The 26,964-nt window shown below is 39.1% G+C and overlaps 1 protein-coding gene across 5 annotated transcripts in view; it reads right to left on the reverse strand.

The window, feature by feature from the left end:
• Positions 1 to 26,964, reverse strand: part of TMTC2 (transmembrane O-mannosyltransferase targeting cadherins 2) — a 415,894-nt gene that overhangs the window by 118,003 nt on the left and 270,927 nt on the right. For all 5 annotated transcript variants that reach the window (XM_047788345.1, XM_047788343.1, XM_047788342.1 and 2 more), the window contains exon 8: positions 19,754 to 19,875. In XM_047788345.1, the coding sequence (XP_047644301.1) occupies positions 19,754 to 19,875 (122 nt within the window). The remainder of the gene's footprint in view (positions 1 to 19,753; positions 19,876 to 26,964) is intronic.

Below are 26,964 nucleotides of genomic sequence, written 5' to 3' on the forward strand. Positions count from 1 at the left end.
TAGTTAAAAAAAGTATTATATGTATTTTATTGTATCTGTTCGAAGAATACATATTTATTATCATCACTATCACTATTTATGAAATTATATAAATTCCCTCTGAAAGGAATGACTTATATTATGGGCTATCCTGAGATTACACTCTAAAGCTATCAGAGCAAAACAGGTAACCAGAAGATCATAACATGCTATATTAATAAATGGAAAAAAGTTAAGGAAATGTATTCAATTTTGTGTTTGCTCATTTCTATCTTTCAAAAAGAAACAGGATTTCTATATTCGTAGGATTAAACCATATTGTTTTTACTGAGACAAAAAGAAGAAAGAAATTGAACACTCTGAAATGTTGTTATCCAACTATTTGACCCTTTAAATTTACTCTTCAATCCCCTCCCCCCCCCTCTCTTTTTAGGGCTGCACCTGCGGCATATGGAGGTTCCCAGGCTACGGCTGAATTGGAGCTGTAGCTGCCGGCTGACGCCACAGCTACAACAACATGGGATCCGAGCTGCATCTGTGACCTACACCACAGCTCACAGCAATGCCAGATCCTTAACCCACTGAACGAGGCCAGGGATCGAACCCGTGTCCTCATGAATGCTAGTTGGGTTTGTAAACCACTGAGCTATGATGGAAACTCCTTCACTTCCTTTTTGATGGGAATTTGACATTTTTAACCAACAGAACAACAAGTAAGTTCTCACATTTTTGATTTACTTGACACTACCTAAAACATCATTTTTTTCTCCTAATTACTTGCATAAACTCCTTTGCCATTTATTCTTTCACATTTTACTGTTCCTTTTTCTCACTCCCTCCTTCCATCTTGCAACACTGAAATAGTTTGTTTAACAAATAGTTATTGCCATACAAGCCCTTCTTGGCATCTGAAAAAAATGAGTAAGACTGAGCTGCTCTCTAACTGGTGAGGAAGACAGATATGAAAAAACCAGCTTAATAGTAATGGAAGATGATGTAGCTACTTTCATGAGAGCACAGATAACAGAAAAATTAAGCCAGTGGGGAAGGGTAGTGATGTGTCAGTGCTATGTCCTGACAGAAAACTTTTATGCGAATCGGGCCAATCTTACATATATTCAATATATATATATGTGGAATAACTATGTGCTAAGCACCAAGCTAGTCACAGCAATGAGGAGATAGGGTCTCCACGCTCACAACCTAAAACAAACAAACAAAAACCCCCACAAGAGTAATAATATATTGGTATTCAGATATCACAGATACTCACATGCAAGAAGAACCGTGGAAGAGAGGCACTAAGGCTGCCTGGAAGAAGCAGTCCCTATTTTATGAAGTGAAGTGTTAAAGATGAGCCTGAATGGATGGGTCAGGCTTTGCCAAGTGGAGAGGCAAGAAGAAGATATTCTAGGTCAAGGCAGCAGCATGCTTGGGAAAGACAAAGAATGAATAGATTCTTTCTTAACATACTTAGAGAGCCATTATAAGTTTAATTTAATGGGGCATAATGGCAGATGAGGTTTAAGGAGAAGGCTATGGCCAAATAATAAACAATGCCTCCCAAGGACATAACGATTTTACTGAATAAGAATCATGATATTGTTCTTATCGTTAATGGCTAACATTTATTTTTTTGAGTCCTTACAACACACATACCAGGCAAGAATGTTCTAAATATTTTTACATTTACACTCACTTAACTTCTGGACCCCATCAAGAAGGAAATAAGTTTGCCTTCACTATGCACCACGTAGAATGAGATACGGAGACGTGAAATAGCGTGACCCAGATCACTGAGCGAACAAGTGGTAGAACAAACCATGCAATCTTAAGCCAGTGTTCATACAGACGCAACCTCTCTAAGGTGATGGCATGCTAATAAGGAAGGGGAGAAAGCCACGAGATCCAATATATTTTTCTAAATATCTGTTTCTGTACCTTTCAAATGCTAAGAAAATAACTACTGAGCATTAACGACATGCAATACATTACGCTCTGAGCCACGGGAAAACAAAAATATATAACACATCCCACGCGCACTTGCAATTCCCAATATATTTCGACACAGACTGAGCTGAAGAAAGAGAACAGAGAGAGAGTCCTAGCCAAGAACTGCCTATCTGATGCAGAAGCCCATGGGGCCATAAACCAGTAGGCACGCTCGGAGTGGTGATTTTGATAACCTGCTGGAGGCTGACTGTGGACTAGGTTGAGAGTGAGAAACTCCCGAAGGCCACCGTCTTTGGTGGCGGTGGAGGGGGTGGGGGTAGAGTCCACTGTCTCATGGTCTTTACTTCCAAGAACCCAGCCAGGTCTCACAGGCAAGAGCCAAAAAGATCCTATCCTGGTAGGGGCGGTGGAAGCAGAGTAATCCTTGTGGAATATACCCAGAGGTTTCTCCGCAACAAAGGCCTTACTCTCCAAGGTGAAAGACTATGAGAGCCTTTTCCCAGAGCTGTCGCCAAAGGGCTAGAGGTGTCCTCCTCTAGCCTTTTTGCCTGACCTCAGGGGGTAAGGGGGAGTAGATATACAAGCAGAAAACCTTGTGAAGGTCATGGGACAGAGACACAGGCTGAATCAAGTCTAAGATCTAACTGAAAAATTACAGAACATTCCCCCTCCACCACACCTTAACACCAAAACAGGGCTCTAGCATGGGACTACTGAAGCACACCTGAAACACCACCAAGACACACAGTCTCTCTGAGAAAGAGCATTAAGGAAAGATTAACACCAAGAGAGGATACAAAAACAAGGACACTAGAGAAATTCGAAGCCACTAGCACCAACAGCTACAACAAACACCAAACAATGCTGAACTCCCAGCTGGATTAACGTACATCCTCATATTAGAGGACTAATAATTTAAATTCCTACTACGAATTCAACATAGTCAACATCCAACAAAAAAGTACAAGGCATGACAAAAGGGAAGAGAAGCACCGTCCGAAAAGACCAAGTTAGCATCAGAACCATACGAAAATGTTGAAATATGAAACAGATGTTGGAATTCTCAGAAAGAGATCTTAAAATAACAATGATTTATAGGTTAAGGCCTCTAACAGAAAAAGTAGACAACATGCAAGCACAAATATGTAATGCAAGCGGAGGGAGATTCGAAGAAGGCATTAAAAGAAATTGCTAGAAATTATAACAGAAATGAGGAATGCATTTGATGGGATCATCAGAAGACTCAGCATGACCAAGGGAAAAAAAAATCAATGAGTTTGAAGATAGGTCAATACAAACTTCCTAAACTGAAACGTAAGGAGAAAGTGAATGAAATGTACAGAACATGCAGGAACTGCGGAAAAGTTTCAAAATATTTAACATGTGAGCAACTAGATGATCAAAAGAGGAAAAAGGACAAGAGAGCAGAAGAAATATTTTAAGTAATAATGAGGCATTCCCATTGTGGCGCAGTGGAAACAAATCCAACTAGGAACCATGAGGTTGTGGATTCGATCCCTGTCCTTGCTCAGTAGGTTAAGGATCTGGCTTTGCTGTGAGCTGTGGTGTAGGTCACAGATGTGGCTTGGATCCTGTGTTGCTGTGGCTGTGGCATAGGCAGGCAGCTGTAGCTCTGTTTAGGCCCCTAGCCCAGGAACCTCCATGTGCTGCGAGGGTGGCCCTAAAAAGAAAAAAAAAATTTTTTTTTAATTAAAATAAAGTAATAATGATGGGAAACTTTCCAAAATTATTATCGAGCCATAGATTCAGAAAACTCAGAGAATACTTGGGCAGATAAATTCCAAAAATAATAAGCCTTGGCATAATATAGCCAAACTGAAGGAAACCAAAGTCAGAAGGGGGGAAAATATCTTATCTATGGAGAAACAAGGTTAAGAACTACACTAGACTTATCAGAAACCAGTAAGAAAGAAGAGAGTAGAGTAAAACATTCAAAATTTTGAGAGGAAAAAAAATAATAAATTATAAAAATAGAATTTTATATCCAGCAAAATTACCCTTAGAAAGTGAAGTCGAAATATAGACTTTTTGGACAAATGAACACTGAGGGAATTCATATGATCATCTCAACTGATGCAGAAAATTCAACAAAATTCAATACCCTTTCATGATAAAAACACTCAAGACACTAGTAATAGAAGGAACTACATCAACATAAGAAATAAAAGCTGTATATGAAAAACCCACAGCTAGTATCATTCCCCAAAGTTAAAACCTGAAAGTTTTCCTCTAAGATCAGGAAGAAGACTCATCACTTTCATTTAACATAGTCCTGGAAGTCTTCACCAGAGCAATTAGGCAAGAAAAATAAATAAAAGGCATCCAGTTGGAAGGAATAAAGTAAAATTACCTTGTTTGCAGACAACATGATATAATATGTAGAAAATGCAAAGAATCCAACCAAAAACTGTGAGAATAAACAAATTCAGCTAAATTGAAGGATATAAAGTCACCACACAAAAAACAATGCTTTTCTCTATAGTAACAGTACATAATCTGAAAAGCAAATGTTTTGAAAAAAGTCCCATTTACAACAAGATTAAAAAATTGCTTAGAATAAATTTAATCTAGGATGTGAAGGCCTTGGACACTGAAAAATTTAAAAATATGATGAGACAAATTGAAGAAGACACATGTGAAAAGATATTCCATGTTCATGAAGGGGAAGATAATAGTGTTAAAATGGCTATAACCATCCAATGCAGTCTACAGATTCAATGCAATTCTGACCAAAACCCAAATGGCATTTTTTGCAGAAATTTTAAAAAACTTCCTAAAATTCATACAAAATCTAAAAGAATCTCAAATAATCAAAATAATTTTGAGAAAAAAAAAAGAAAAAACAAAGCTGGAAGCATCATACTTCTTGATTTTAAAACATATTGTTTGTTAATATTATAATTAATTATATAATTAATAATCACAACAGTGTGGTACTGGCATTAAAAACAGACATATAGACCAATGAAACAAATTTGAGAGCTTAGAAATAAACCTTTATGTATATTATCAAGGCTATGCAATGGGGAAAGGATAGCTTCTTCAACAAATAGTGCTGGGAAAACTGGATATCCTTGTGACAACAATGAAGCGGAACCTTTCTATCACACCAGAAAAAAACAGAAATCCAAACAAACAAAACTCAAAATGCATTAAAGACTAAACGTATGTTCTCAAACTATAAAACCCCTAGAACAAAACAAAAGGGAAACACTTTATGACAGTGGATTTCACAATAATTTCTTGGATATGACCCCAAAAGAACAGGCAACAAAAGTAAAAATAGACAAATGGAACTACATCAAACTTAAACCTTCTGTACAACAAGGTAAAAAATTAACAAAATGAAAAGGCAGTCTATGGAATGGAAGAAACTTCAGGTGAGTTTGAACAACTCAACTCAGGGGTAATCTGCATGTAATTACGGTCTTCCCTCTGTATCCAAGGAACCTCCATAACTGCAGATTCAACCAACCACAGACCATGTAGTACTGTAATACTTACAGTTAAACAGTATCTGTGTATAAGAGGATCCCCAAAGTTCAGAGCTGAACTGTTCAAGGGTCAAATATATCTGCAAACCATATTATCTGACAAAGAGTTGGGTAAATTGTGTTGGGGAAATAACAACAACAAAATAAATAAATAAAAAGATAGCTATAAATAAAAAAGAATATCTGCTACATATACTCAGTGGAATCCTACTTAGCCATAAACAAACCAAATGATGCCATTGCAGGAATATGGATGGAACTAGAGACTCTCATGCTAAGTGACGTAAGTCAGAAAGAGAAAGGCAACACCATGTGATATCACTTATATCTGGAATCTAGTGTATACAAAAATGAACTTATCTACAGAATAGAAACAAACTCATGGACATAGAGAACAGATGTGTGGTTGCCAGGGGGGATGGGGAGGGAGTGGGCTCTACTGGGAGTTTGGGATTAGTAATTGCAAACTATTGCATTGGGAGTGGATAAATGATGAGGTCCTGATCTATAGCACAGGACACTGTACACAATCAGTTGTAATAGAACATGATGGAGAATATTTTAAGAAACAGAATATGTGTATATGTATGACTGGATTGCTTTTCTGTGCAGCAGAAATTGGCAGGACATTTTAAATCAACTATAGTAAAAAAATTAGAAAAAAAAGAATATATAAAGAACTATAAAACATCCACAGAACAATAATCAGATTTTTTAAATGATTAAATACCTTGAATAGATATTTCTCTGAAGAGGATATACAAATATCTAAGAAGCATATGAAAAGATGTGCAATAACACTGGTTACTGCAGAAATGGAAGTTGAAATCATAAAGATATATCATCTCACATCTGTTGTATGGCTACTATTAAAAACAAAACAAGGAGTTCCCGTCGTGCGCAGTGGAAACAAACCTGACTAGGAGCCATGAGGTTGCAGGTGCGATTCCTGGGGGTTAAGGATCTGGCATTGCTGTGAGCTGTGGTGTAGGTTGCAGACACAGCTCGGAACTAGTGTTGCTGTGGCTGTGGCATAGGCCGGCAGCAATAGCTCTGATTCAACCCCTAGACTGGGAACCTCCATATGCAGTAGGCGCAGCCCTAAAAAAAAAAAAAAAGATAAAAACAAAAAAACAAAAAACAAACAAAAAAACCCGACAATAGAAAATAAAAAGTGTTGGTGAGGATATGGAGAAAGGGGAACCCTTGTATACTCTTGGTGGGACTGTAAAATGCTATAGTGTCATGGAAAATAGTTCCCCTCAAAATTAAAAATAGAACACCACATGATCAGCAATCTCACTTTGGGGTATGTATCCGAAAGAACTGAAAACAGGATCTTGACATGCTATTTGTACACCCATGTTCATTGCAGTATTATTCACAATAGCTAAGAGGTAGAAGTAACCTAAATGCCCATTCATTCATAATGAATGAATGAATAAGGAAAATGTGGTATGTAGAACAATGGAATATTATACAGCCCTCAAAAGAAGGGAATTCTGTTATGTGCTATAACATGGATGAATCTTGGGGACATTAAGCTAAGTGAAATAAACCAGTTACAAAAGACAAAGGTTGAATCATTTCACCAACAGGAAAAGTACCTAAAGTGTCTATCTAAAGCAGTCAAACTCTTAGAACAGAAGATAGAATAGTGGCTGCCAAGGACTGAAAGGAGAAGGATAGAGGAGCTATTGTTCAATGGGTATAGAGTTTCAGTTTTGCAAGATGAAAAAGTTCTGGAGATACGTCACATAACAATGTACACATAGTTAACACTATTCTATTGCTTACTTGGCAACGGTTATGATGGAAAATCTTATGTTACTTTTTTTTTTATTACAGTAAAAATATAGCATTGGAAAAAAATGAAATAAACTCTGGCAGCAAATAGAAAACATATACAATCCTGGCTGACATTAAATCAAATATATCAATAATCACTCTAAATGTAAATAGTCTAATATACCAATTAAAAGGTAGAGAATGTTAGACTGAATAATAATAATAATAATAAAAGGCCCAACTACCTGTTGTCTACAAGAAATCCACTTTAAAGAGTCTGATATGTAAAGCAAAGGGATGCGTATAGATAAATCATGCTAACACTAATCAAAAGAAAGCTGGAATACTAATTTCAGACAAAGAAGACTTCCGAGCAAGGAAAAGTATTACAGATAAAGAGGGACATTTGGGGGGCCGGGGGGTACAAGGATGTAATCCACAATGTGACAGAGGTACCACAATATATGACGAATGAGTGAAACGAGCTCACTGAATGGGGCGGGGAGTGAGGTGATGATCTGTTTAAGTTTGGAGATGAGTGGAGTCTGCAAGACAGACGGAAAATTAAACTAGACATAAGAATAGGCCTCTAGTTGATGACACTTCTTCCCTTGGGGATACAATTCTAAAACTATACGCGAACAGAGTTCCTGCTGTGGTGCAGTGGTTTAAGGATCTGGTGCTGTCTCTGCAGTGGCTCCGGTCGCAGCTGTGTCTCAGATTTGATCCCTGGCTTGGGAACGTCCACGTGCCACAGGTGTGGCCAAAATAAAAACAGAAATAAAAGAACCAAATGAAAACAACAACCCTATACATGAAGACTGGAACATGAACAACTAAGAAAATGTGTGGCTGATGGACAGGTTTCTCTGTTGGAATCAGAAGTTACTGATAAACAAGGGGAGGAGGCTGAGAAGATACATATGAGAATGGATTAGAGTTGGAGACATTGGTATGAACTGATATTTAGTTTAATATGCAGGCAGTTACATACAGAATATATATTGCAGCTATGTGTACATACATTGGTTAGTATGCAGACATGTATCGCCTTTCCCTGTCACCTAGGAGATATGTATCGCCTTTCAGGCATCTGAGAGAAAGTAAAACAACAGCAACGTGGTAGCAAACAGCATACCCAGATCTTGATTTCAAATCAATTTTCAATAAAAAGAGCCACGGTTCCTTGGAAAATGTTTGATTCTAGGACTTGGGCAGGAAATATATACGGTGAGCTTGGAGTGTGTTACAGTGACAAAAAGTAAGAAAGTGCCCAAAGGAAACATACACACACACACACACACACACACACACTGATGGAGGAGTGTCAAAGGGACCAAGAAGCCTGTGTAAGAACCCCTGCTGTTTGAAACTGGGCAATAGGAACCAATTTGAGCACAAAAGTAGTATGTGTCATAACCCAGTGTATAAATGAAATATCCCTGAGTCCAAACGCATATGCATAAGATTTTGAATAAATAACTGGGGAGAAGAGATAAAGCTCCCATACGGAAGAATCGCAATGATGGAGAAAATTGTCCCAAAGGAGAGGTGGCGTAACTTCCCATTCCTCAAGTGTAGGTTCCATGTAATGATGTGAAGACGTCAATATAAAAGGCAGGGGAAAGAGAAGCTTTTTACACAAAGGAGAAATATGACCAGAACTATCACAAGCCAGGTTATCAAAGGTAACATAAACGGCGATCCGTCACATTGGTAATCTATTATCGTGATATGACGAGATGAGCAGGGCAATTTATCTCCATGGTCTTTCTCCTCCAAACCCTTAACCTTCGTCTCATCATGACAAGACACTGCCCAAACACCAACGGAGGATTATTCTACAAAATACATGACAAGTACTCCTCAAAACTGTCAAGGTCATCAAAACAAGTGGAGCCTGAGCAACTGCCATAGCCTAGCGGAGCCTAACGAGAAAAGACAACTAAATGGAATGTGCTGTCGTAAACAGGCTCCCAGAGTCTGAGATGGGATTCTGGAACAACAGAAGGACAAAAGGGAAAGCCAGAAGATTCCTGAATAAAATAAGGACTCTATTTAACAACAACATATCAATATTGCCTCATTAAGCATGACAACTGTACCCCACTAATGCATGTGTAGGAACTCTCTGTATTAACTTTGCAGTCACTCTCAAGCTAAAACTATTGTAAAAGAAAGAGTTTATTAACACATTCATTTCTCAAGTGTCTAATGTAAATGCCACAAAATCTTACCCTTTGTTTTGAGTTAAAAATGCATGGGGATCTGTCACAATATTATCTTTTTTGCTATATGCTTGAAATATTTGTCACAACAACAAATTCGTACGATAACACTTTTCAAAAAACTTATTATGACTCAGACTGCTAAATGGGACAGTGAGCGTATTCCAGGCAAAGGAAGAGGCTCAAACAAAGTCTCCAGGACTTCCTCTGACAGACCCTCACTGGAGAACCTCAGCATCAGCCTAAGCACAGGTATGTCAGGAAAAGGTGTTAAAGGCTGCAAGGACCAAACACTATTTCCGCTTCAGGAACTGGAAAACAAAAGATAATTTGTCTCTGGTCACTAACTAACAAAGTGGAAACAGGGTGGGGAAAGAAATGGCCACTTGGGGAGCATGTGCATCCTGTGTGGAAGAACGGAAAATAGGCCCCTTCAGAAAAAAAATCTATTGAGCGGAGGTGATAGATTTCAACTCCATCCTGTATCCCTGCTGAGGTAATTCCTTTAAGATATGCAAAGATATCTTAAATCTAAAGTCTCCTGATGAGTAATTTTCTGCTTAAAGTGAGCAAACTTCTGATTCGAGCAGATGGAAAGTCCATTCTTCTTCTAGCTATTGTTCCATCCCGCCAAGGGAGAAATAGAGCAAACTTTACACTAGACAGTGTCTTCAAGTTCCTTTTCTCAGGGGCAAACACTTCCCAGAAGGACTATTATATCTATCAGCTCTTCTACCTATTTCTTCATTACGGGACATTATAAAACATGATTCAATGGCCAGTGCCCATCTTACACCCAAAGCCACGCGACGAACGTCCCTAATATCAAACGGACCAAAGGGCTCTATTTAAGGGTGAATCCTCCCGCGTGTTCCCATCTTCCACGGAAAGTATCATGATTACAAGGCACCCTGAGGCGCAGTGGTTCACGAATCCGACGAGGGAGCATGAGGTTGCGGGTTCGATCCCTGCCCTTGCTCAGTGGGTGAAGGATCCGGCGTTGCCGTGAGCTGGGGTGTAGGTTGCAGACGCGGCTCAGATCCCGAGTTGCTGTGGCTCTGGGTAGGCCGGCAGCAGCTCCAGCTCCGATTGGACCCCTAGCCTGGGAACCTCCCTATGCTGCAGGAGTGGCCCTGGAAAAGGCAAAAAGACAAAAACAAAAACAAAAAACTAAGGCACACTGAGTTATAGGAGAGGTTCAAGAATGTCTTCCATCCTGTCACTTTTGACGAAGAGCAACAATTATAACTCAATAATAAACCTGCCCTGCAATTTTAAGACTTTTGAAAGAATTTGGCTGTGAAAAGAAATAAATTTGCAGGCAGGGATGTGCTCAGGTGCTCTGCTTCAACTCAGTGTCTCCCGGTTAAAAGTTAAGCAGGTAAAGGTCAGCGGCCACTCACCTCTGCTTCAGTTGGGAGTATCACGTATCCTTCAAAATTCAAAATACGAAGGATCTGCGCCATATTCACGTTACAAATTCTACTTTACACTTCACTATTACTACTTCCTTGTTACTTCAACTATATAGCTATCTAAATCCTTTTTAGAGCTAGCTACACTAAATTTTTTTTAATTTAATGATATATACAAAGGTTGTTTTCTCATTTCAGAACTGTATTATAAGAAAATCTCAAAACTGAACGAAGATATTCTTTAAAAATAAATTTTGGAAGTTCCCGTTGTGCCTGGGTAGGTTAAGGACATAATGTGGTTTCTGTGAAGATGTGGGTTTGATCCCTAGCATTGCTTAGTGGGTTAAGGATCTGGCTTTGCCACAAGCTGAGGTGTAGGTCTCAGATGGGCTCAGATCCAGCCCGTGTTGCCGTGGCTGTGGTATAGGCCTCAGTGGCAGCTCCAGCTTGACCTCTGGCCAAAGAATTTCGATACGGCACAGGTGCAGCCGTAAAAATAAATAAATAAATACATAAATAAAATTTTTATGCATTTTGATGTTAGGCCTTTATGCATACAAGGCACCATATATACAAGTTTTATCACAAGAAACAAAAGGTTAGAGAGCGATGTAAATAGTACAGCTTTCAGAAAAACCAAGTGTGATGCAATAGGCTTTGGACACAGGTCTGAAACTCCGTGAACTCCAGCTTCTGCATCTGTAGAGTAAGTACCCAGATTCCGGGATTACGGGAGGAGCTATTAGAATAGCATTTTCAAAAAAGCCTCGTTCATGGCGTGATAAAGAGCTAATCTAGGCAGTACTGTGATTGTTGTGAGATCACTGAAGAGGCAAGGGAAGGGGCCACGCTATGTGTACTATTTCATTCTTTGTGAGATAGGAAAACAACAGACAAGGACTTGTGTCCAGAAATGAATGAGGAGTTCAAATGGTCCTAGAAGCGCAGGACTTGGAAGGAAAAAAAAATGTTGAACTCAGAATTAACTGTTGTTTGGAAGAAGTTTAATTTTAATAAAAAACTAATGACGCAATCTACAATTGGGTGGACTTCATGCCTCAGGAGGCTGAGGTTCAGAGCCTCAAATGCCATGTGGATAAATATAAAGGGAAATAACCAAAATGCTGTGAACAGCTTCATGGTTAGGTTGGTTTTGAACCTATTTATAAGATTGCAAAAACGAAAACTCTTAAGTCTTTGAACAGATATGGCTTCCTTTCTATACAAGCCCGTGTGTGTGAGTGTGTGTGTGTGTGTGTGTGTGTGTGTGTGTGTACTTACATCTATATCTATAACCAAATGCATCAGGGAAAGAAAGGCAACCTTTTTTGGTGAAGTGTTGGTCCGAGCACTTGGCAGGAGAGGGATTGCCTTTGAAAATAGGCAATCTGTGCTACCTTTTTTAAAGGTAAACACAGGTGTGGAATCCCATGCCTATACCAAAAATTAAAAAGAAAATAAGCTGAGTAATGGTCCTTTCTGAAACAAAGCCATCTCCGCCAGGCTGAAGCAGGGTGCCCACCGCGGAAGCTGCCGTAGATGAGGGTTAGGACTTCTCCTCAGTAGAACGCACTGAGGCCTGCCTGAGGCCAAAGCAAGAGCCCACCGGTCTAGGTAGCACGACTGTTTACTACAGAACATGGCACACAGCTCAGATGTGGAAAATGTATGTCAAATACGGGTTTTTATAAACGATTGCAGTTTGAGTCCTTCAAGAAGGTCAAGCTACTTTTAAGGGACACAATCACTTCTCCATCAACATTCCTCCAGTAACATAGGATATCAGAGTCCTGGGGGATTTTTTTTTTTGGGGGGTGCACCTAGAGCGTATGGAAGTTCCCAGGCTAGGGGTGCTTTTCGAAGTTACAGCTGCTGGCCTACGCCAGAGCCACAGCAACATGAGATCTGAGCCACATCTGCAACCTACACCACAGCTCAAAGCAAACGCCAGATCCTCAACCCACTGAGCAAGGCCAGGGATTGAACCTGTGTGCTCACGGATACTAGTCAGATTCATTAACCATGAAGGGAACTCCCTGGGGGATTTTTGAAGTTTTTAAAATTGCACTAAGTGTTAACTACAGACCAAATACAGAAACCAACAAAATAACAATGAAATGTTAAGTTAGTTTCAGAGCCGTATGATCTTACTTATCCCCAAATAAAAAGCTAGCATTTCTTTCCAAACATAGCATCACATATAAGTAGATATAAAGCAGCTAGAATTACTTTATGTGACCTTTAGTAACTGAGAATTTGAGTATTTTGATTTTATTATTCCTGAGTATATCTGGCAAAAGAAAATATCTCTAAAATGACTTTAAGTAACTGACATACAAAAGCAGCATAAAAGTCTGGGATACTTTGGAGATATTTAGATTCCTGCCTGAGTCACTTAGCAGTAACAAGTATAGCAATTTTCAGATTCGTTCTACAATTGTACCTCAATTTTTTTTAAACGATTGATTCTATATATATCAGAATGCATTTATTTATTTTAATGGCTGCTCCTGCAGCATATGGAAGTTTCCAGGCTAGGGGGCGAATCAGAGCTGCTGCTACCCACCTACACGACAACCACAGCAATATGGGATCTGAGCGGCATCTGCGACCTATGCTGCAACTTGTTGCAACATTGGATCCTTAACCCACTGAGCAAGATTGAACCTGCATCCTCATGGACACCATGTCGGGTTCTTAACCCACTGGGCCACAGTGGGAACTCTGCAAAAAACTGCACATCTTGAAGTGAGGAGACAATTTCTAAAACAATGAACTATCAGATTCATTATGCTTCAGAGTAAAAGTACTACAATGTTTAGATGAGGCAACTTCATATAAAGTGCTTAGGTGAATACCGTATTGAATTTTCTTCGATATTTCATTCCGTATTTCAATCGCATGATATAAGTGATATACATTTTCTCTTTGCACCACATCACTTTTGCACCTTCTACAGCGAATGTCCATCCTGGTCATTCAGCCAGAGGAGCAGGGACATGTTTTTGCTCCTTGGTGCCTCTGCTCGAAACACGGCTGTTCAGTGACGAAAATAAAACAAAGGGACCTCAAGAGTAGTCAACACGTACAGTGGGAAGAACTTTCAAGAAGACCAAACAGAGACATAATCTCACCTCCAAATAGCAGTAATTATTACCCAAGGCCCAAGGAAACACACAGCCCTGCATGTCCAGAGAGACTACGCCATTTCAGCCTGGGGTATGGAACTTTTCCATGGAACTCCAAGTACTTTCACAACTGGAGTTTTATGCAGCCCAATTAACTTTGGCTAGACACAGAAGTCTGGCTCCGTGCTTCCATTCAGTAGCCAAAATAAAGGTTTGCCGTATCAAGAATTACTGTCAGAGTCTCCCGTATCCTTCCTTCTCTCTTACTAACCTAAATCTGAAAAAGAAGCTCACGGCCAAGTTGCTTTTACTACAATTTAAGTCCATATTAATTTTACTAGCTCACAAAAATGGCAAAATAGTTGGCTTAAATCAGCCGAACAGGACCAAAAGAAAGGAGAGCCAAGCAGAGCATAAAAAATCAAAGTAAGGATGTGCACACAACCAGAGAACACACACAGGTTTCGAAACAACTGTAAAACCGTCTGAAACGCTGCAATAATGGAAATGTGACTCCTTCCTTTCTCTCCTAACGCAGCCCAGTTTTAAATTCACGGCATTCGCCCTCGGTAACAAAGTTCAAACAAGGAATAAATCACAATTTTAAAGAGAGCTTGTGTTCAGTATTTTAACTGGACATGCCACTGGTATGAAAGCTCCGTATATTCTAAAGAGATGTCACCCAGATCCAACTACATTTAAACACGGAGGCTACCAGTGACCCTCAAGCAGAACTAACTACTCCCTAGGGTTCCCTGGAACATTTGCATTTGGGTTTGTAATGGAACCCAAACCAGAAATCTTAAGTTCATAACCTACAATGCCTAATAATAAAAATGTGCTTAACCCATTCACACCAAACTAATATGTAGACATAATGTCTAAAAATAAATTATAAAAAATGAGGAGGGAGGCATGCTAGCTTCCCTTTAGAATATTTAATCAGGCATAAAAGTGGAGGAAAACTCCACAAAAAATTATGTACCATAGAGTGAAAACAAATGAGGCTTAATTCAGAAATCCTTGGAGGTGTACCCAATTCTACTGTTTGTTGTTCTTGGGGATACTCCTCAAATCCTTGAAGCTCAGTTTCCTCCTCGATAAAAAGAGGAAAGTACTCATGACAGAGCTTCCTGAACGAACACCTGTCCATCACAGGCACTCGGGAGATGTACACCCTTCCTGTATCCACTCCTCTTCCAGGACCTTGGAATGTGACGCTGTGTCCACTCGATAGTCATGCCTCTCTCATTCATTTATTCCGTACATATAACTGGGAGTTAGAGCAAAGCCTAGCATGGGTTAATAAATCTCCGTACATGTGTTGGCAAAATGAAGAGGCTAATGAGGAAATGAGAATTAGGCCAGGGAAACAAAAATATTTAAAAAGTCTGGTACCCTCTACCGTAAACTTACAGAGTGCTGTCAGTTATATCTCAATAAAACTGGAAAAAAAGACTTGCCCAGCCCTTATATAACTTCAAAAGGGAGATGCACAATGATGGCCCGGGGATAGTTACCTAGACAGTGAAATGCCATATACCAAAGGGATGAAAAGAGAAATAAAGACTTAGTCTCTGCACAACGTCTAGGGTCAGAAGACATAGATTTATATCTGCCATTTGATCTGAGAAGTCCTATTATAGAGATACTGAAACCAGTGCCATGTTAGTGCAGAGCAAGCGAAAACTAATGCTTGAAAGACTCAGGCAAGACATCACACCAGGAAATAAAATTTGATGAGGCAGAGAGAGGAAAGGGACATTTTTGTCAGAGGAATGAAAAAGGATTTGATCTATGGAATTTGTCAAAGCATTCTGAGAAACTCTAAATCTCTTTGAACTTTTCTAAATATTAGCAATACTACAAATTCTTAAAGAAAAATTTGTTCAAAAAAGGTGGTTCAGAGTGAATTGTTTCACTGGCTATAGTAAAAGCATCAATAATTATTTTTTTTTGCCTATCGTGTCTTACGAAAATACAATTCTTTGTATGGAAATCCTACTCTACCCTCTCAGTCTCATTTAGCTGCATGTCAGTTTTAAATATTTTACCTTTGGTCAGTTTTGATGCAACAGTAAAAATACCATTCCATTTCTCTTCTCTTCTCTTGAGAGGAATAGCCAATTCCATTTTATAATACTTTATATTTAAAGCATTCAAGTCACAATGTGTGGCATTTTCTACCTCACCAATTCCATCTGAAGTCAATGGCATATTACCAGGCCGAGAAACCCAGAATTAGACAAAAGGCAATCCACTGGGATCAGAAACTTGCCAAATCTCATAATTCAAAAAGAAACGGTTAAGTATGGTTGTGGGGTTTTTGGCACTGTGATTTCAAGCCATTCCATAATAGGGTTTGTATTTCAGCTAATCAGCAAGTCGGAAACTATAAAAGTTCTGTTGGTGACGGGGAATTAAAATCTGGATTGTAATACTTGTGTCTTTCCTTCCCTTCCATATGTTTCAGTAAATTAAAACTGCTAAATCTTGTTTTTAAAAATGCCTTCTAAAAAATAAAGCAGCCTGTAAAATCATATTTTTGGTACAGGAAACTTAAAAGATTTAGGCTTGAAAAAAAGAAAGGGGGGGAGAAAGGACATGTGGTTTTTCCATCTGAAGTCATGTCATAGTCTAGGTACATTTCAACATTCAACTTCTTTTTCTTTTCAAAATGACTTTTTTTGGGGGGGTGATAAATCTGAAACTTTTATAGACCTTCCTGATCAATTTACGAAACATGTTTCCAATGGAATTCCCTAATAACCTGTCAAAGTCAGTAGAGGCAAGAGGTTTATATGAACTCTGTTCTCACGTGAAGCTATGTGAGTTCGCATCCAATCAGAATAAGAAATGGAAAGGGTTTTCCTAAGATAAAACAATTTTTTCTAACTGATGAAACGAGACATATTAGGACACTATAAATGGCTAAAAATAGCAACTTTTAACCTCCAAGTGAGTAACATTCTTTGCCCTTCTCTGTTCCTTCTCTGTTGAGCCTCCATATAAATTTCTCTCATTCCTTCTTTCATCAGTTTCGTTTCATCTTTTGGTTTGTGTATGAAAACGTTTCCTCACCGTTATTCTCCCATCCTTCAAATGAAAACTGTTTTCCCATTATTATTTTTTTTCGTCTTTTTTTTTGCTATTTCTTGGGCCGCTCTCGCGGCATATGGAGGTTCCCAGGCTAGGGGTCGAATCGGAGCTGTAGCTGCCGGCCTACGCCAGAGCCACAGCAACACGGGATCCGAGCCGTGTCTGCAACCTACACCACAGCTCACGGCAACGCCGGATCGTTAACCCACTGAGCAAGAGCAGGGACCGAACCCGCAATCTCATGGTTCCTAGTCGGATTCGTTAACCACTGCGCCACGACGGGAACTCCCCATCATTTTTTAATTGCTACAAAATGCTATGTGAACTATCTCTAAGGTCATCTTTTTTTTTTTTCCCCTTCTCTTTCCTCCAGTCTTTCTGCTAATCATTTACTCCAGTTCCAGTCTTGTGTATTTGAGGCTGTCCCCACATGACTGTAGACCCTTGGTCATCCACTGTTATTTAAAAGGGGAGTTCACTGAAGCTGATTGAATTCCTTAGGCATAAATGTACTTTCTAGCCTGGAAAGGTTCACTTTTGTATGTTGAGAAGCTAGTCATTTCTAGGGACCTCCAAATGTAGTCTATGAAAATCTTTTTCCTACAGTGATACAGTTTCTCCCGATGAGAATTCCACCATGTCTTGGGGAGGAGGGGAGAGGGGTGTGTTGCCGAGGCGGTAGAAACACTATATTGCTGTGTTCTGCCCGTGGTGTCTGGGGCAGCGGCATTCACAGTCTGAGTGTTCTCCTGGAGGACACTCAATCAGAACTCTCTGCAGCACCCCCTGCATCCCACGTGTGCTGGTGCCCAGCTCCCCTCTGCCCCCGTCATGGAGCTCTCTTATTCCAGTGCTCCACCCCTGTAAGCCTCCTTTCCCCTGACCTGGAAGGGAGTGCCTGCTTGCCAGCACTGGGCACCTGGGGAGAGGCCTGACTGTCCCGTACGTAGGTCAGAACTGTTCACACTTCTCAGCTCATCGTCGTCCATGCCAGGTGCCTCCAAGTCCTGAATCCCCCGATTTCTTCGCATTGCGATTCTGTTCCAAAGTCCCTTCAGATGGTGGTTTGCTCTCCTTTGACCGAGGAGTTGTAACACCTCTTTCGACTTTCTGACTTCCAAAAATCCACTTAAATTTTCACTTCCCCTTCCATTATGATTGTTCTCGTGAGGTTATTCCTTCTTCATATTTTATTCAGTAAATTACCTACATACTCACCATTTCTTTGTTCCCCATTCTTCGCGCATCCCACTCAGTAACTCCTTCTAGATTGAACCGTGTTCTTTCAAAGGACATGCTCAGTCACGTCTTCAGGAAGAGTTTTTAGGGGACTGACCAATTTCTTGCCCTAGGAATTCCCTGATGATTCAAGTAAAGTAAATTCAAAACCCAAAGCCTGGTAAAGAGAGGGCGATGGTGCCAACTTCTCTGCAAAGATTTCAGATTCCACGCTGAGAAAGGCAAAGCTTCATGCTGCCCTCTTGAACCAGTATGTGAATTTTTCTACATTATTCTGTCACTGTTGATATGAACTTTCCTACCTTATTTAGACATCTAACTCCTGGCCTTCTGTTGGTCCAAAGCTTTGTCTTTTATTCCAGCAAGAATGAAAACAAACAAGCAACAAACCCTTCCCACAGGTTGTTACAACTGATAATCTACCCCAAACCAGCTTCGGGATCAGCGGTCTGTTTATTGTTCTGTTATTGCTTAGTTATTGCTTCTTTTCCACCCCTGGGAAATTCTCTCACTACTGTTTGAGCTCAGGTACATATTAACAGCATTTCTGTTATATTTTATTAAGCATATCTAGCTATTTTTAAGTGAGATATTTTCTGGTCACATAGTCGACCCATATAATCTATTTAATAGCTTTTAGTGGCATGTTAAAATGGATACATAAAACTTTTAAGTGTTTAGCCTATCATTTTCTGTGGGAAACAGAAATATTCTTCCTTTTAAATAATTATAAGATACCTTTCCATGAATTCATTTAGGAATCACTTTCCTGACTCTTTGCTCTATGCTTTGTTAGCATTCATTTGCTTTTATTAATATTGGAGAGAGTTTAAGGGATATAACTAAAATAATACAGATAATAGATTCAGATTAGGATTGAAGGCTAATTGTACCATTTATTGGCTGGGTGAGCTCAGGAAAAGTTACTTAAATATTTTGACCAATTCCCTAGTTTGTAGAATAAAAACAGTACTACCTCTTTGAAAAACATAATATTACAATTTTTATAAGTCACAATGGTAGAGTATCAATGATTTCTTATGCTTCAAACTAACACTGCTTTCACAGAACTATGGCCAGGAGAGCCTGTCACATGGAGGGTGGCCAAAGGACGGCTCTCCTCCTCTTACACAATGATTTCCATTTCATAGAAGATTCTAGGTGGTACGATGGACACACATGCCCTGCCTCATCTAGAGCTGGCTATTTGGAAAGATGCAGACTTAATTCCACATTACAGCCAAGCTGGGGTTAACACTGGCTTCCAGAACATCGTCTTTATAGACGTACTGTTATTTGACAAGTGCCCCATACAATCAGGCCTTTGGGGTTCTCCATGTACACCTTTCACTTAAGTTACGTCAAGGATACACGTCACATTCAAGGGGGGCGGGGAGCTAATCACTCACTGTGAGTGCCAGCAGTTTTCCGTAGGTGAGATGAGCAGGGATGTGGTCCGTCTTGGATCTCAGAGACTCCATGTACCAGTGCTCAGCCTCGGGGAGCTTGCTTAATCGCATGTACGCTTCGCCTGGCGAGAGAATTGCGAAAATCCACCTGAGGACACAGCTTTGCAGGAATAGTTCCCACAACCTCACATCGTCACGTCCACCCTCCATGCATTTCTAGATTCTGCGGCACGTACCCGCATTCACTGTTTCCTTTGCTTCCCCAAAAGCCATCATCATTTTCCACTTCACAGATGAGAAAACTTGTGTTTTGGAAACTCAGTTATCTCTAGAAGAACTGCTAATTGAAGAGTATTATGCAGGACATAGACAAAAGAAGTTTAAGCTTCTACCCTCTAAGGTGGACAGCGAGAGTCGAATGTGGCTTATCATCAATTGCTTTAAAATGTTTAATAGTAGGGATTGTATATCCTAACATTGAGAAAGTCAGATAAAAGGAAGAAGTTAAAAATATCTGGGATTAAGCATTGGAGCCAGATGTGAGTTCTTTTCAGAAATTATTAGTGTTTATATTTTAAAAAGTAACTACAATTTATCAGTTTCAGTTGGAAAATCCAGTAGATATAGGACAGTTATTTTTATTTTTATTTTTTTTGTCTTTTTTTGCTATTTCTTGGGCTGCTGCCACGGCATATGCAGGTTCCCAGGCTAGGGGTCGAATCGGAGCTGTAGCCACTGGCCTGCGCCAGAGTCACAGTAACGCAGGATCCGAGCCGTGTCTGCAACCTACACCACAGCTCACGGCAACGCCGGATCCTTAACCCACTGAGCAAGGGCAGGGACTGAACCCGTAACCTCATGGTTCCTAGTTGGATTCGTTAACCACTGCGCCACGACGGGAACTCCCAGGACAGTTATTTAACTCACCCATCACCATGTGCAAAGTTAGTCTAAGGCCTTTCAGCCATTAGCCATTAGCTTCAACTTATGCAAATTTTACTGACCAAATAGCATTTCATGAACAGCCAAGCAAAAGAATGAAAATTGGAAATAAAACCAAAAGTATATCAGTTGCCTGCTTATTATGATCCCCCTCCTCCGTTATATGCTTATAGTATAGAGGAATACTCACCTGATAGGGTAACCATATTTCAAGATAATTTGTGTATTTAAGTGAAACATCGTAGTTATAATAAATACTGCAGTGTAGAAGCTACTCAGTTTCTGAGACCAGGCAACAGACTAGTAACCTGCACTATTTTTCAAGCAGGCTTTTATAGCTGAAATAATAATTATGATGGCTTTTTCCATTTAGAGGAGTAATACGAGGCTTTTCCTGAATGTATTAGCCACAATCGTCATACATCTTTGTTTCAAAGGAAGAGCTAGCTTCCTTTTATTTTAATCAAATTCTCTTCGCATTAGCACAGTGCTGTCAATACAAATATGTTTGATGAATTGAACTGATTTGTGTCTCCTGACCTTTTGAGTGCCCTCTGCATGGGTGCTTGGTAAAAAACATTGGTGACAAGTAATATGTAACATGCACAAAAATGAACGTGTCACTCAAACACGTCTAGGTATTTCTAGTTCTGAGGCCAGTCCTGAGATTATATTATCATAAAAATTGATAGCTTGAAAAAAATGTTTTTCCTAAAGCTTAAAGCATGTTTCCATTTAAGAATTTGGTTAGATCTAATCAAATGCTCAGGGTGAGATGCAAGAAATACCTGAAGCAAAGGCCAAAGACTAGAATAAGATGCACAAAATATTCACAGTTCTTAGAGAAGTGGGATTAGGCATGGACCTAAATTTTTTTATGTTTCTGTAATAATTACATTGTTTTTATTATAATACCTTATAATAAGTGAAACACTGTCAGACAATTTTCTTTTTGCCATGTTGAACTAATAAATATTTCTAGATAAAGCAAAGAGTATTTTCATTAGGGAAAGTGAACAGTTTCCTCATACTCAAACAATACCACACATGATTTATATAACAGAAAGGATGCAGAATCCCTGATATTAAAAAATTTAAAGCAATTAATGATAAACCAAATGAACTATCTCTAAGTGGATTCTAAAGCCAGTAAAAAACACATGGATTAAGTTCAGAGTTAGAGCTGAAAGATGGGTCTGCATTAAAGATTCTGTTTGGAAATAATCTGAAATTCTACTTTGGGTCTTCAAGTGCTCATAGACCACTTCTTAGAAGTGCTGCAGTGGAGTTCCATTGCGGTGCAGCATTAAAGACCTAGTGCTGTCATTGCAGCAGCTTAGATTGCTGCAGTGGTGCAGGTTCAGTCCCTGGCCTGGGAACGTCCACATGTTACGTACGGGTGCAGCCAGAAAAGAAGTTCTGCAATCATTGCATTTAATATGGCTCCTACTTTTCATTTATATAAAAAATTCCACTAATTCGTAGAATGGTACCAGGAGGTCATCTGTACAGAAAGAGAGTGCAGGAGAACCTTAATTCCACAGTGCTTTTGAGATTCACATCCTTATATTTAAGGGGTTGATGTCTGAAAATCATTTCAGAAAGTGCAGTATTTTTTTTCCAAGTCAGAAATCCATCTTTATTAAAACTCATTTTGAAATTGGCACAGCACTGCAAATCAACTAAAATAAAAATTTTACATTAATGAAAAAAAGAAATGAGATATTATGAATTTGCTAACTACGTAGGTTGGCCCATTTTGTTCAGTAAGAACTCATAAACTACTTATTACTTTATAAAACTTGGGAGGTGGGGAAATATCAAAGAGCTCTAAATAAGAAATATAATGCAATAATGCATCTTGGCAAGTATACGAAAAATGGAAATAACTCGCCTACTTAGATACTATTCATTACGACTTCCAAAAACTTCATGTAACCATTCATGACACCTCGGTGATAACAGTGATGGCAATCACATTTATTGAATATTTATTACGCATTAGGATAGCAAGCTACCGGGAGCAAATGTCTGACTTACTTGCACCCACTCAATTTCCATACCTTTGGGCACGAAGAATATTTTCTCCCTTACTCCCACAAGGAGTCTTAACACATCACCCTCATTCAACCTGTACCAACTTTTTAAATTATGATTGCAAGATGATACATTATTTCCAGTCTCTGTATTAACTGCTTAATATATGCATCTCATATTTTTTTATTAGGGAACATCCTTAATTACCTGGATTTGACAGATGAGACAACTGAGAAGGGGCATGGCCACATCAACCAGACACAATTAGAAATGTGCAAAGTGGTAAAACTGCCATTCAGATCCTGAACAACCTAACCTTAGCACACGGCTAACCTGTCGTTAGTGAACAATCGCAAACTTTCCAAGTCTCCAGCTCGGGTGAAAATTATACCGTCTCACCCACAGAAAAGTGTTTTCGAGTTTGGGAAACAGTGGCCATCAAGTTCATTTCACTTTGCCTGGGGCTTATCTATTGAATTAAAGGAAAAAAGAAGACCAGTAATAATCCATGGCTGACCTTTAAAAATGTTTCTGCTACATACGTTGCTCAATTTTTTAGAGGGAATATGTAGATACAATGTGTGTTCTAGTTGTAAGGTTAACCTTAACACCAAAACAGCCTATAGAAGTGCTAATAAAATCAAGATGCAAAACCAAAAATGCAAGAAAATGATCATAGATGAATTGAAATGTGTTTTAAAAGGCAACTGAAGAAAGTTTAGGCAGCAAACAATACAAGAACAAGTACTTGCTTTGGCCCTGCCAAAGTAAAAGCTTCATATTTCTCCCTTCTAATTCATACTAGCAGTTAGAATACTCATTTTATGCATGAGGAGAAAAGCTTAGGAATAAGTGACTTGCAGTTAATAATCCTAGCCTATCAGTGAAACTAGAACACACCCTCACACCATGCATAAAAATAAACTCAAAATGGCTTAAAGACTTAAATATAAGACAAGACACCAACAAATCCTGGAAGAGGACACAGGCAAAACATTCTCTGACATCAACCTTACAAATGGTTTCTCAGGTCAGTCTCCCAAAGAAACAGAAATAAAAACAAAAATAAACCCATGGGACCTAATCAAACTGACAAGGTTTTGCACAGCAAAGGAAAACAAAAAGACAACTGACAGAATGGGAGAAAATAGTTTTGAATGATGCAACTGACAAGAGCTTAATCTCTAGAATATACCAGCAACTTATACAACTCAACAGCCAAAAAGCCAACCACCCAATGGAAAATGGGCAAAAGACCTGAACAGACATTTCTCCAAAGAAGATATACAGATGGCCAACAAGCACATGGAAAAATGCTCAACATCCCTGATTATTAGAGAAATGCACATCAAAACTACCATGAGATACCACCTCACATCATTAATAAGTCCACAAATAACAAGTGCTGGAGGGGGTGTGGAGAAAAGGGAACCCTCCTGCACTGTTGGGGGGAATGTATAGTGGTACAGCCACTATAGAGAACAGTATGGAGGTACCTTAGAAATCTATACATAGAACTACCATATGACCCAGCAGTCCCACTCCTGGGCATATAACTGGACAAAACTTTCCTTAAAAAAGACACATGCACCTGCATGTTCATTGCAGCTGTATTCACAATAGCTGAGACATGGAAACAACCCATATGTCCATTGACAGATGATTGGATTAGGAAGATGTGGTATATATAGGAAGATGTGGAATACTACTCAGCCATAAAAAAGAATGACATAATGCCATTTGCAGCAACCCGGATAGAACCAGAGACTCTCATACTGAGTGAAATGAGTTAGAAAGAGAAAGACAAATACCATATGATGTCACTTATATCAGGAATCTAATATAAGGCACAAATGAAGCTTTCCACAGAAAAGAAAATCATGGACTTAAGAGAATAGATTTGTGGTTGCCCGGGGGGAGGGGGAGGGAGTGGGAGGGCTCAGGAGCTTGGGGTTAATGGATGCAAACTCTTGCTCTTGGAATGGATTTGCAATGAGATCGGGCTATGTAGCACTGAGAGCAATGTCTAGATATTTACACTGCAACATGAAAATAGGAGGAAAAATTATGTATACATGTATGTGTAACTTGGTCCCTGTGCTGTAGAGTGGAAAAAATAATAATAATAAAAAAAAATAATCCTAGCCTAACAGGTTTAAGTGGCTCAAAAGCCTATGTTTTTGCCACTGCATCAAGTTGCCTACCATACAGAGTCCACTACTTATTGAATACCTACTAAAGTATTAAATATATTATCTTTATACTTTTACATTATCTCTACATTGTAATTAGTATTGGTCTGTTTTTACAAATGAAGTGACTGTGGGTCACTCAGCTTAACCAACTTGTTCAGTGTTCAAAAAATGGCAAATGGGAGTTCTTGTCATGGCTCAGCGGAAATGAATCAGACTAGCATCCATGAGGTCACAGGTTCAATCCCTGGCCTTGATCAGTGGGTTTAAGGATCCGGTGTTGCCAAGAGCTGTGGTGTAGGTCACAGACACATCTTGGATCTGGCCTTGCTGTGGTTGTGATGTAGGCTGGCAGCGACAGCTCAGATGTGACCCCTAGCCTGGGAACCTCCATATGCTGCGGGTGTGGCCCTAAAAAAGATAAAGATAAAAAAACAAAAACCAAAAAAAAAAAAGGCAAATGACAGATTCTGAACTCAGATTAGAGTTTTCTTTCTTTTTACTATCCCATTCCGTCCAAATACTATAAAAAATAATTAGAGGAAGGGTAAAATAAAATGCCATCAGTGGATTCAGTATTAGGCGAGAATGATATACAAGTAACCCTTCAAGCTTGATTAAAATATTAAAATCATAAAAACTCCATAAAGGAAATGGCCCCAGGAAAAGAAAGCTCAGTAAACTCATTATTGAAGGGAATGGGGATACCTGACTGGGGACAGGGTAGAGGGAAGAGGGTTAGGTCATCTTCTCCGGTACTGTAATTCTTCCTCGCTCACAAGAAGAGCAAAAAATATTTATTGTACCCAAGAGGAAAGAAACAATGATGACTATTTTTCCTTCTCATCCTACAAAAAAACATGACATAATAGAAGCGCTTTCGTAAGAATTCCAAGATTTGCTGTGTGATGATGTCGTGATCAGGCTCGTCACCCAGATTTATTTCCGATTCACTCACAGACAAAAGGGATTTGAATGTCTCCAGGTCGGCTTCAGGCAACTACAAACCAGTTTCAGATGTAGAACAAATAAAGTCACTCTTCTTCCTTAAAAAGCCGTGAGTCTAAATAACCCAGGCAAAGGCTAACTCCTTAAAGGAAAGAAGGCTGGATTATTGATGACTTCAGAGTCCTTATCGCACTGATTCTCATGTTTCAAGTTACTGGACAGCTCCAGCTTACAGATAAAGAATAGAGCATGCAGTGCGACGTATTGCCCGTATCTACGAGTGTTACCTTTTGTTTCTTCCACCCTTGCTCAAAATAATATATTTCTATGTTAAGATGAAGGTCAGATTCTCTATTGTTTTCAGTTTTATTTAGTTAGAAGTGACATAACAGCACTGCAAAAGTTTAAGAGGTACAGCATAAAGACTTGACTTATACGTATTGTGCAATGACTACCACAGTCAGGAGAGTTAACATCCATCATGTCGCATAGAAACAAAATAACAATTTTTCTCCCTGTTTTGAGACCTTGAAGGATCTACTCTCTAAGAAGGTATATCACACAGCAGTGTTAAACACAGTTATCATGTTGTAGCTTACATGGCTAGTATTTATCTTATAACCGGAAGTTTGTGTCTTTTGACCAGCTTCATGCAATTTCTCCAAATTCCAAATTCTCTACTTAAAAAAAAAAATTGACCCAATTTACCAAAAGGAATCACCCCTAACTCAACTTTTACAGTAATTGTTAAATCTGTCTTCTTTTAATTCTTCAGTACACACTTTGCATATTAATTCAGGTTAGCTAACATGGACAATGCATATGGTGGTCAACCTACAGATTAACGAGATATCATTAACTCCTGCCTTCATGGTTCTCACAATCTTGTGACAAAGAAATATTATCTCTCAGTATTTTCCAAAGTTTGATCTTTAGATGTGCTAAAATAACACAAAGACTTTTTAAAATTTTAGTATTGTAAATTTTACTTGATGTGTGTTTAAAAATGTGATGTCATAGATAGCATGTTTCAGAATGAAGAGAAACATCAAGTAAATACGAAACAGATATTAAGGGTCTATGAGCAAAATC

This window comes from Phacochoerus africanus, chromosome 7 (genome assembly GCF_016906955.1).
Source record: "Phacochoerus africanus isolate WHEZ1 chromosome 7, ROS_Pafr_v1, whole genome shotgun sequence".
Lineage (NCBI taxonomy): Eukaryota > Metazoa > Chordata > Mammalia > Artiodactyla > Suidae > Phacochoerus > Phacochoerus africanus.